General features: G+C 46.0%; 1 protein-coding gene across 4 annotated transcripts in view; it reads right to left on the reverse strand.

Annotated features, from left to right (window-relative positions):
• Nucleotides 1-12848, reverse strand: part of DENND1A (DENN domain containing 1A) — a 754510-nt gene that overhangs the window by 113430 nt on the left and 628232 nt on the right. For all 4 annotated transcript variants that reach the window (XM_073639759.1, XM_073639756.1, XM_073639757.1 and 1 more), the window contains exons 17-18: nucleotides 9263-9334; nucleotides 6314-6370 (exon numbers count right to left, since the gene is read on the reverse strand). In XM_073639759.1, the coding sequence (XP_073495860.1) occupies nucleotides 6314-6370; nucleotides 9263-9334 (129 nt within the window). The remainder of the gene's footprint in view (nucleotides 1-6313; nucleotides 6371-9262; nucleotides 9335-12848) is intronic.

The following is a 12848-nucleotide window of genomic DNA, read 5'->3' on the forward strand; positions in this document are numbered from 1 at the left end:
CCACAGTGAAACATGGTGGAGGCAGCATCATGCTATGGGGATGTTTTTATTGGCAACAGGGACAGGGAAAATGGGGAATATGAATGGTGCAAAATACAGGGATATTCTTGAGCAAAACCTGTTTCAGTCTATCAGTGATTTGAGACTGGGAAGGAGCATCACCTTCCAACAAGACGATGACCAAAAGCATACAGCTAAAGCAACACACAAGTGGTTTAAATGGGAAACGTGTAAATGTTTTGGAGTAGCCTAGTCAAAGCCCAGACCTTAATAAAAATTGAGAATTTGTGGTCAGACGTGAAGATTGCTGTTCATCAGAGGAAACCATCTAACTTGAAGGAGCTGGAGCAGTTTTGCCTTGAGAAATGGGCAAAAATCCCAGTGGCAAGATGTTGAAAGCTCAGAGAGACTTATACAAAGTGACTTGCAGCTGTAATTGCCACAAAAGGAGGCTCTACAAAGTACTGACTTTAGGAGGGTGAATAGTTATGAACACTAAAGTTTTCAGTTATTTTGTCCTATTTGTTCTTTGCTTCACACATAAAAGAAAACCAAATGTTCACAGTTGTAGGAATGTTACTGATGCAAACCCTCAAAAAAACAGTGATATTCCAGGTTGTGAGATGGCAAAACATGAAAAATGCCAAGGGGTGAATACTTTCGCAAGCCGCTATAGGTAGCCTAATAGTTTTTAGTCCCATAGTAAATGCAAGGGAACAATAAAATATGGTGAATATATATTTTAAATTACAATCTGGAAGAGAAAAATCTTAAACTTTAAGTAGCAATGAAAATGTAGCATCACAAGGGAAGCAGAGTTGACGACACAGGGAAAACAGGATTCCCCTTCGCTCATACACGTTCTTCTCCATGGGATATCTTAATGATTGCTGGAGATCCCCATACACATTAGATGATCGGACTAGCCTGTCAATATTGGTGGGATAGAATGTAATACGAGACATTTTACTAGTAATCATACTTTTTCCTCTGTGCTGCTCTCTACGATCAGTGGTGTCACAGACAGAGCACAGGAGATTGAAGCTGGGGGAGGCGAGTAAACCACTTTACACCATGTACTAAAGGGGTTGTATGACAGTAAAATACTTATTTTTAGGCATGAATTGATTAAAAAAATAAAACAGAGCCATAGTCCCTTCCAGCACCCCCACGGATCCAGCGCAGGCGGCTGCCCCGTTCACAGGTCACAAACATCTAATGACGTGCTCGTCTAGTCAACTGAACGCTGCAGCAAATTACAGGCTGCAGCGGTGCTATCACCTCCGAGCAGGGCAGCAGACACCTCCAGAGCAGCCTGCGCTAGATCTGCAGGGAATGCTGGAAGGATGCGTCCGGTTATATTTTTTTTAATTAATCCATGCCTGTAATATGTTCCTGTTGGACAGCCCCTTTAACCTATGTACTACGTCACTACAATGGGAAATTGAGCATTACCCTAGACCACCAGGGAAATGGGCATTGCCCACTCACTACAATAGACCACCAGGGAAATGGACATTGCCCACTCACTGCACTAGAGCACCAGGGAAATGGACATTGTCCACTCACTACAATAGACCACCAGGGAAATGGACACTGCCCACTCACTGCACTAGACCACCAGGGAAATGGGCACTGCCCACTCACTACACTAGACCACCAGGGAAAAGGACATAGCCCACTCACTACACTAGAGCACCAGGGAAATGGACATTGCCCACTCACTACACTAGAGCACCAGGGAAATGGACATTGCCCACTCACTACACTAGACCACCAGGGAAATGGACATTGCCCACTCACTACACTAGACCACCAGGGAAATGGGCACTGCCCACTCACTACAATAGACCACCAGGGAACAGGACATTGCCCACTCACTACACTAGACCACCAAGGAAATGGGCATTGCCCACTCACTACACTAGAGCACCAGGGAAATGGACATTGCCCACTCACTACACTAGACCACCAGGGAAATGGACATTGCCCACTCGCTACACTAGACCACCAGGGAAATGGACATTGCCCACTCACTACACTAGACCACCAGGGAAATGGACACTGCCCACTCACTGCACTAGACCACCAGGGAAATAGGCATTGCCCACTCACTACAATAGACCACCAAGGAAATGGACACAGCCCACTCACTACACTAGACCACCAGGGAAATGGGCACTGCCCACTCACTACACTAGAGCACCAGGGAAATGGACATTGCCCACTCACTACACTAGAGCACCAGGGAAATGGACATTGCCCACTCACTACACTAGAGCACCAGGGAAATGGACATTGCCCACTCACTACTCTAGACCACCAGGGAAATGGACATTGCCCACTCACTACACTAGACCACCAGGGAAATGGGCATTGCCCACTCGCTACACTAGAGCACCAGGGAAATGGGCATTGCCCACTCACTACACCAGATCACCAGGGAAATGGACATTGCCCACTCACTACACTAGACCACCAGGGAAATGGACATTGTCCACTCACTACACTAGACCACCAAGGAAATGGACACTGCCCACTCACTGCACTAGACCACCAGGGAAATGGGCACTGCCCACTCACTACACTAGACCACCAGGGAAAAGGGCATTGCCCACTCGCTACACTAGAGCACCAGGGAAATGGACATTGCCCACTCACTACTCTAGACCACCAGGGAAATGGACATTGCCCACTCACTACACTAGAGCACCAGGGAAATGGGCATTGCCCACTCACTACACTAGACCAACAGGGAAAAGGGCATTGCCCACTCGCTACACTAGAGCACCAGGGAAATGGGCATTGCCCACTCACTACTCTAGACCACCAGGGAAATGGACATTACCCACTCACTACACTAGACCACCAGGGAAATGGGCATTGCCCACTCACTACACTAGACCACCAGGGAAATGGACATTGCCCACTCGCTACACTAGAGCACCAGGGAAATGGGCATTGCCCACTCGCTACACTAGAGCACCAGGGAAATGGGCATTGCCCACTCACTACACCAGACCACCAGGGAAATGGACATTGCCCACTCACTACACTAGACCACCAGGGAAATGGACATTGCCCACTCACTACACTAGACCACCAGGGAAATGAGCATTGCCCACTCACTACTCTAGACCACCAGGGAAATGGGCATTGCCCACTCACTATACTAGACCACCAGGGAAATGGGCATTGCCCACTCACTACACTAGAGCACCAGGGAAATGGGCATTGCCCACTCACTACACTAGAGCACCAGGGAAATGGGCATTGCCCACTCACTACACTAGACCACCAGGGAAATGGGCATTGCCCACTCACAAAACTAGACCACCAGGAAAATGGGCATTGCCCACTCACTACACTAGACCACCAGGGAAATGTGTAGTGCCATCTCACTACACTAGACCACCAGGGAAATGGGCATTGCCCACTCACTACACTAGACCACCAGGGAAATGGGCATTGCCCACTCACTACTCTAGACCACCAGGGAAATGGGCATTGCCCACTCACTACTCTAGACCACCAGGGAAATGGGCATTGCCCACTCACTACTCTAGACCACCAGGGAAATGGGCACTGCCCACTCACTACAATAGACCACCAGGGAACAGGACATTGCCCACTCACTACACTAGACCACCAAGGAAATGGGCATTGCCCACTCACTACACTAGAGCACCAGGGAAATGGACATTGCCCACTCACTACACTAGACCACCAGGGAAATGGACATTGCCCACTCGCTACACTAGACCACCAGGGAAATGGACATTGCCCACTCACTACACTAGACCACCAGGGAAATGGACACTGCCCACTCACTGCACTAGACCACCAGGGAAATAGGCATTGCCCACTCACTACAATAGACCACCAAGGAAATGGACACAGCCCACTCACTACACTAGACCACCAGGGAAATGGGCACTGCCCACTCACTACACTAGAGCACCAGGGAAATGGACATTGCCCACTCACTACACTAGAGCACCAGGGAAATGGACATTGCCCACTCACTACACTAGAGCACCAGGGAAATGGACATTGCCCACTCACTACTCTAGACCACCAGGGAAATGGACATTGCCCACTCACTACACTAGACCACCAGGGAAATGGACATTGCCCACTCGCTACACTAGAGCACCAGGGAAATGGGCATTGCCCACTCACTACACCAGATCACCAGGGAAATGGACATTGCCCACTCACTACACTAGACCACCAGGGAAATGGACATTGTCCACTCACTACACTAGACCACCAAGGAAATGGACACTGCCCACTCACTGCACTAGACCACCAGGGAAATGGGCACTGCCCACTCACTACACTAGACCACCAGGGAAAAGGGCATTGCCCACTCGCTACACTAGAGCACCAGGGAAATGGACATTGCCCACTCACTACTCTAGACCACCAGGGAAATGGACATTGCCCACTCACTACACTAGAGCACCAGGGAAATGGGCATTGCCCACTCACTACACTAGACCAACAGGGAAAAGGGCATTGCCCACTCGCTACACTAGAGCACCAGGGAAATGGGCATTGCCCACTCACTACTCTAGACCACCAGGGAAATGGACATTACCCACTCACTACACTAGACCACCAGGGAAATGGGCATTGCCCACTCACTACACTAGACCACCAGGGAAATGGACATTGCCCACTCGCTACACTAGAGCACCAGGGAAATGGGCATTGCCCACTCGCTACACTAGAGCACCAGGGAAATGGGCATTGCCCACTCACTACACCAGACCACCAGGGAAATGGACATTGCCCACTCACTACACTAGACCACCAGGGAAATGGACATTGCCCACTCACTACACTAGACCACCAGGGAAATGAGCATTGCCCACTCACTACTCTAGACCACCAGGGAAATGGGCATTGCCCACTCACTATACTAGACCACCAGGGAAATGGGCATTGCCCACTCACTACACTAGAGCACCAGGGAAATGGGCATTGCCCACTCACTACACTAGAGCACCAGGGAAATGGGCATTGCCCACTCACTACACTAGACCACCAGGGAAATGGGCATTGCCCACTCACAAAACTAGACCACCAGGAAAATGGGCATTGCCCACTCACTACACTAGACCACCAGGGAAATGTGTAGTGCCATCTCACTACACTAGACCACCAGGGAAATGGGCATTGCCCACTCACTACACTAGACCACCAGGGAAATGGGCATTGCCCACTCACTACTCTAGACCACCAGGGAAATGGGCATTGCCCACTCACTATACTAGACCACCAGGGAAATGGGCATTGCCCACTCACTACACTAGAGCACCAGGGAAATGGGCATTGCCCACTCACTACACTAGAGCACCAGGGAAATGGGCATTGCCCACTCACTACACTAGACCACCAGGGAAATGGGCATTGCCCACTCACAAAACTAGACCACCAGGAAAATGGGCATTGCCCACTCACTACACTAGACCACCAGGGAAATGTGTAGTGCCATCTCACTACACTAGACCACCAGGGAAATGGGCATTGCCCACTCACTACACTAGACCACCAGGGAAATGGACATTGCCCACTCACTACACTAGAGCACCAGGGAAATGGGCATTGCCCACTCACTACACTAGACCACCAGGGAAATGGACATTGCCCACTCACTACACTAGACCACCAGGGAAATGGACATTGCCCACTCACTACACTAGACAACCAGGGAAATGGACATTGCCCACTCACTACACTAGACAACCAGGGAAATGGACAGTGCCCACTCACTACACTAGACAACCAGGGAAATGGGCACTGCACTCTTAACACACTAGACCAGCAGGGAAATGGGCTTTGTTCTCTCACTACACCAGACCACAAGGGTAATGGACAGTGCCCACTCACTAGACTAGACAACCAGGGAAATGGGCATTGCCCACTCACTACACTAGACCACCAGGAAAATGGGTGTATCTTACTCAACCACCAATAAAGTTTACCCACAAGAAAAAAGTTATATACTATCCACTTGTCCCTCTTGATTACTACTAAAATTGAATTGGTTGTTTTGGACAACTACTCCCCTCGTCAGCTTAGCGCTACTTCTGATGAATCCTCCGATACCACATGTAGATGTTAATCTAAAGCTGGTGAGTCTGGACTAATGGGACTTAAGCATTTCATAATTGGTTCAGACCAGATCTGGCACCGTACAAGATTTATTGGCAAAAGTCAACAAAGGATTGTTTTTGTTTGAGAAAAAACAACAAAATCTGCATGTAGCTACAACTAAAGGGAAAAAAAACAAGAGAGCCAGTACCTTCTGTTTCAGGCGGTTTTTCACTTCTTTAATTCCCATTTTAGCGTGGTCCTTAGCCTAAGGGAGACAAATGTGATTAGACTTCAGGCTGTTACAGACTATTGCCATCTTTTACAAACTTTAGACATGAAAAAGCAGTCACCAGGTTTCTGCTATTTAATTGAGAGCACCATCATGTAGAGACCGAGACCCTGATTCCAGCGATGTGTCACTTACTGGGCTACTTGTTGTTGTAGCAATAAAATCAGTGTTTTATCAGCAGAAGATGATCATCAGAGGACTAGTTGTTTCGTGACTAGTCATGGGTGAACCCCTGATTGTTCGGGTCCGGCCGGTTCAGTTTGGGTTCAGGTACCAGAACAGTACCCCAACCCAAACACGGACCCCATTCATATGAGTGGGGGACCTGAACATCCCTGGTTTCCCACACTGTCACACAGATGACACTGTCAATCAGTGACCGGGTGGCGGGGTTTTGCAGAGAAGGAGGACTACATGTCACGAGTAAAGATGGGCAAACCCGAACAGTAGTAAAGCTCAGGGTCCGTATCGAGTCCGTGTTACTGTTCAGGTCCGGGTTCGGGTGTTTCCTGCACTGTCATATGCGTGTCAGCGCAGGAAACACGGGCTCTGATCGGCGGCAACATTATTACCTCAGGTCAGAGTGCTGTGGGATCAAACTGTCAGAGTGATCCCGTAGCTGTGACTGTCATCCGCATTAAAAAGCTTACCTCGGGTGACAGGCGCCGGCTGGTGAGACTACTACACCCATCAGTCGGCGCCTGCTGTAATTGTAAATAGCGAGTGCATTCGCCGTTGAATGGGAGAAGTAGTCTCTCATCAGCGGCGCCTGTGCTGAAAGTAAAGAGAAAAAAAAAAGAATAAATAAATATTGAAAGAAAAATAATAAACACATTATAGTCACCTACACCAAGTCCCCAATGCCCTCATTCCTTGTAAAAAGAAAACAAAACACCATATACTCACCTTAACACCTAATCCCCGATGCCCATGTCCCCTGTAATCAAGAAAAAATAATAAACCACCATCCGCCGTAGTCCCATGACGATCTCATCAATAGAACAGCGAAATCGTTAGATGTGACCACTCTATTCAGCAGCCGGCAATACACAGACAGGAGCATAATCGCTCCTGCAGTGTATAGTGCTGAGCTGCCGGGAGTGAGGTCTCTGGAGTTCATCAGCTGATGAAGCTCTGATGACCTCCCTTACAGCACAACCACTGCATGAGAAAATTCCCACGCAGCAGTGGTGCCGTAAGTGAGGTCACCAGGGCTCATCAGCTGATTCAACTCCAGTGACCTCACTCCCAGCAGCTCAGTGCTATACACTGACACAGGAGTGGTTACACTCCTGTGTCAGTGTATAGCCTGCTGTCTTGTAGAGCAGTCACATTAGTGACTGCTGATATAGCTGTCCTACAAATGATCCGATCGCCATGGGACACTCGGGATTATGTCATCACGGTGGACAGGTGATGGGTATGGTTGTTTTTTATTTTCTATTTCTTACAGGTGACAATGGCTTCAGCAGATTAGGCGTTAGGTGAGTATAACTGTGTTTTATATTTTTAAATAAATATGTTATGTTTTATTTAAAATAAAATACTTTATTTTTGCCGTGTCTTTATTTTCAAACCTTTACTACGGGGTTAGTAATATGGGCGTCTTATATACTGATACTGTGATTACGCTCCTGTCAGTGTATAGTCAGCTGCGGAATAAAAAGGTCACATCTAACGGTGAGGCTGTTCTATTAATGAGATCTGAGTGGGGCACTTGGGATTACGGCGGATAGGTGACGATTATGGTGGTTTATTATTTTTTCCTTATTACAGATGAGATGGGCATCGGGGAGTAGGCGTTAAGGTGAGTATACGGTGTTTTTCTATTTTTTACAGGAGACGAGGGCATCGGGGACTTGGTGTAGGTGAGTATAATATGTTTGTTATTTCAATATTTATTTATTTTAACTTTTTTTTTTTTTTTTTAAGCTTTCAGCACAGGCGCCGCTGATGAGAGACTACTGCTCCCATCCAGCGGCGCCTGCGCTTGCTATTTACAATAACAGCAGAGACTACGACCACCATCAGCCGGTGCCCCTTACCCGCGATAAGCTTTTTACCGCGGGTGACAGTCACAGCTGCGGGATCACGGTGATATCTGACAGCGTGATCATGCAGCGCTCTGACCCGTGTTTCCTGCGCTGTCACGCAGATGACAGAGTGGGAAACACCCGAACCCAAACAGTAACACGGACTTCCTGGTGGAGTCCATGTTCAGGGTCCATGCCCGAACAGTAGGTGTTCGGTACGGACCCCGAACTTTACTGCTTGGGTTCGCCCATCTCTTCTCGTGACATGTAGTCCTCCTTCTCTGCAAAACCCCGCCACCGGGTCACTGATTGACAAGTTTATGTGTACACTATGCATAGGCAGAAAGCCGTCAATGGGTGGTGTGGTTGGGGTCGTACAGAGTTCAGCATTCAGAGAACTGCTAGATGTGCAGCAGATAAATCAGGGATTTTATCAAAAATGCAGCAAGCAGCCCAGTAAGTGACATTGATGGACTCAGGGTCCCTACATCATGCTGCGCTTAGATAAAATAGTAAGAACTTTGTAGAGAATTGCATGGGGAAGTGTAGGATAATCCATAAACCGAAACTTCCTAAATATTCCTCATGTTCACAAGCAGAAATAATCCAAAACAAGAGGAAAATTCTATTGTCCTGATAATCCATAATCAATTAACTCTATCTGCAGCCATAAAATACAAACAATATAATGTTGCTGAGCAGAGACCTTTGCTTCTGATAAATATATCATGGAATCAATGGAATCAACAGTGTGCCCCCTACAAAAGTCATTACTGCGCAGGTCAGTGGTACAGAGCCTCCTTGTTGTGTCTTTTGTCCTTAGTCTGGTACTTACAAATTTATAGACAGTCTTCATGGCTGGATTAGCTCTGGTCTTCATGGTGTTAAGAAAGGCCCCACTTCCTTTCTGTAAAAAAAAGGAAACAAATAAGAGAGAGAAAAAAATATGAAAGAAGAAGAAATAATAGTTATTTTAGTCCATATGATGGTGATGGAGGAGGATGATGAAGAGGATGAAGAAGAAGATGAGGAGGAAGAGAAAAAGAAAAAAGAGGAGGAAGAGAATGAGGGGGAGAGAAAAAGGATTAGTAGGAGTGGAAATAGAACAAGGATAAGTAATAGGATGGGGAGGAGGAGAAGAAAGGGAAGAAAGGGAAGAGAAGGCAGAGGGGAAAGAAAATGATAAAGGAGAAGGAGAGAGAAGAAGGAGGAATAGAAGCAGGGTGTGAGAAGGAGTAGAAGAAGGAGGAGTGGAAGAAAAGGAGGAGAGGGAGGGGCAGAAGGAGGGGGAGGGGCAAAATGAGGGGGAGGGGAGAAGAACAAGTGTGAGGATGAGTTGAAGGAGGAGGAGAAGGAAGATGAGGGAGAGAAGGAGAGGGAAGGGGAGAGGGAAAAAGAAGGAAGGAAAAAAGGAGGAAGAGTAGGAGAAGGAAAAATAGGAGGATGGGGAGAAGGCACAGGAATAGAAGAAGGAGAAGGATGAAGAAAAGGAGAAGAAAAGGAGGAGAAAAGGGAGGAGAAAAGGGAGGAGGTTGAAAATGAGAAGGTGGATGATTTGGAAGTGGTGGAGGATGAAAATGAGGAGGTAGATGAGGAGGTGGAGGAAGAGAAGGAGGATGATGGGGAAGAGAAGGAGCAGGAATAGAAGAAGTAGGAGAAGAAGAAGGAAGAATAAAAAGGAGGAGGAGTAGGAGGAGAAATAAAAAATATGCAATAATAATACATACAATAATAATTACAGAAAGGGAAATATATGAATAAATATAATATCAGCATAATATGTAATTTATATGCCAGAAACAGATACGAAAAAGCTGCTGCTATAATTTTGTTTTTTAAAGGGAACCTGTCATCTCGTTTATAGCCATTAAATTAGGCACGGCCAGAGGATTGCATTTGATTGCTGTGACAGGCCTGACATCACGGCACCCACGTAGTTATTCCCGCACTTTTCTTTGGCAAAAATGTGTTAGTGATGCACATTGCACACCAACAGCACACTGGGGCCAGTGTATTGGCTAAAAACGGGGTGACAGGTTCCCTTTAAAGCAAAGAAACCTGAAGAAATATCAGCGTTTTGTTGCAGGATTCGGCCTGGGTTGTGCCTTTTATTCACACCACTGTTTAGACTCGTTCCATGGAGGTATTTATAGTAATGAATTAACTGTGCAGCTCAATTACATGTAATTAGAATAATTACCAATGATAATAATTACTTTACTCATTAAATATAGACTTATTAAGTAATAACGTATTTTAAATTGATGTACCATTTTACTTCTGAATTCTGCACCTCTGAGTCAAAGCGCCATCTGTTCCATCTTTCCAATACCAAAAGTTTTCTGAGTCTATGTGACACGACTGTAACCTCAACAATGGCGCGTTTTCTGCATTGTGGAGCTTTTACAACAGAAAAAGAATCTTTCTTAAAGAAGGGAGCAGGAGTTTTGATTTCTATTGGCAGCACACAGCCTGTAGGTGCAGGGTAAGAGTATATTTAGGAATTATATCATTCTAGGTTAACGAAGGGTTGGTCTCACAGTTCTTATTATAGGGAACAATAGTGAACAAGAAAAGACTCAATTCCAAAAAAGAACTCCAGCAAAACAAAATATTTGGAGTGTATGCTCAGATTCTGGGGTGCACAGCTTGAAACTTAAAAAGTGGCACTGACCACTGGCAATTCAATCAGAAAGAAGACACACAAAGTGAACGAGCAAGCTGTTTCGCCTAACTACACGCTTCTTCTGGCGCTGACATAACGAACAACACTCCCCCTTTATATACAGTGTTCTATCAACATATTTTTACTTTTATTAATAATAACATCAACATCACCCAACAAAGGAAAAAAAAACAATTTTTTTTATTAAAATAGACACTAGTTTGCGCCAAATATAAAAAAGGGGCTTAAATCATTGCGATCATTTAATCCCATCGGTCCAAGAGCCTCTGTTTCTTGAAAAAAATATATTTATTTCCTTAGCAGCATTTTGTGACGATCACCCTCTCCTCTGGATACTTTTTCAAAGTGTAATCCCAAAAACCATACCCACTCAGGGTCACCTCCATGAACCCATCCTCCTGTGATCAATGAGTCTCGGACAGCCTCTTCCAGATTGCAGTGAAAGTTCACTGAAGAGTTTGCACAGGTGACAAATAATTTTTCCTATGTAAAACCTCCCGCAGTCACACAAGATGGCATATACCATATATTTACTCTGGTAAGTAAAAAGTTAATTGACATTATGAATGTCTTTGTTTTTTTTAACTGCCTTTGGCTCGTTCTTGATCCATGGCAACTTCATGGATGAACAATCTGTAGTAAGATCGATCTTGAGCAGCCTAGATAGGTCCACCAGGGTCTTCTCTGCCGTTATCTTGATAGTATCGAGCCATCGGGTTGCTGGTCTTCCTCCTCGCCTTGTTTCTTCTACTCTTCCGACCATGATGTACTTCTCCAGTGATTGATCTCTTCGTATGATGTGTCCACAGTAGGCAAGTCGTAGCTTGGAGATCCTTGAGTGACATGTCTGGTTTGTTCCAAGATTGATTAGTTTGTTCTTCTTACCATTCATGGTATTGATAACATCCTTCTCCAGCACCACATTTTGAAGGCGTTGATTCTTCTTTTTCGTTCTTTCTTTATTGTCCAGGTTTTACATCCGTATATCACCATTGAAAAGACCAGACTATGTACGAGCCGTGTTTTCTTCTCTAGTGAAATGTTCCTCCATTTGTAGACCTTGTCCAGTGACTTCATTGTTGATTTACCCATAGCTATTCTCCTATTGACTTCCGGTGTCGTTGCAACATCTTGAGTGATCATTGATCCGAGTAGGCTGAAGTCCTTTACAATTTCCAGTCCGTCGCCGTCCATCTTAGATGTGACCGGGTCGTACCTGGCAGTAGACAATATCTTTCTCTCCTTTGTGTTTAGTAGCTGTCCCATGATCGAGCTTTCCATCCTGACACTCCGTAATAAGTCCTTCATTCCATCTACGCTTGTTGCTATCAATGTTGTATCGTCCGCGTATTTAAAATTGTTGATGATCCGTCCAGCAATTTTGATTCCTTCTTCTTTTTCGGCAAGTCCAGCCTTCTGAAAAATACCTTCTGCTTATGAATGGAAGAGAAATGACAAGATGTCGCCTTGTCTGCCGCCTCGCTCTACTCTGAACCATGCCGTGTCGCCGGGCTCTGTTCGGACTGCTGCTTTTTGGCACTATGAATGTAACCCCCTAATTTAACGTGATCTTTGCAGTACATGTAAGTACAATAGGAGAATAGATCCGGCCTCAGGAGTATGTAAAATCAAAATATTTATTGGACATAGTTTAAAAAGCATGTATGTCACTGCAATGTGTCACAACCGCAGAGGAAGGTGGGGGGAGGATTCCTGGGCAGACGAGTTTCAGACC

This window comes from Phyllobates terribilis, unplaced genomic scaffold, assembly GCF_046119375.1.
Source record: "Phyllobates terribilis strain yellow unplaced genomic scaffold, ASM4611937v1 Scaffold_7__3_contigs__length_470593459, whole genome shotgun sequence".
NCBI classification, from domain to species: Eukaryota; Metazoa; Chordata; class Amphibia; order Anura; family Dendrobatidae; genus Phyllobates; species Phyllobates terribilis.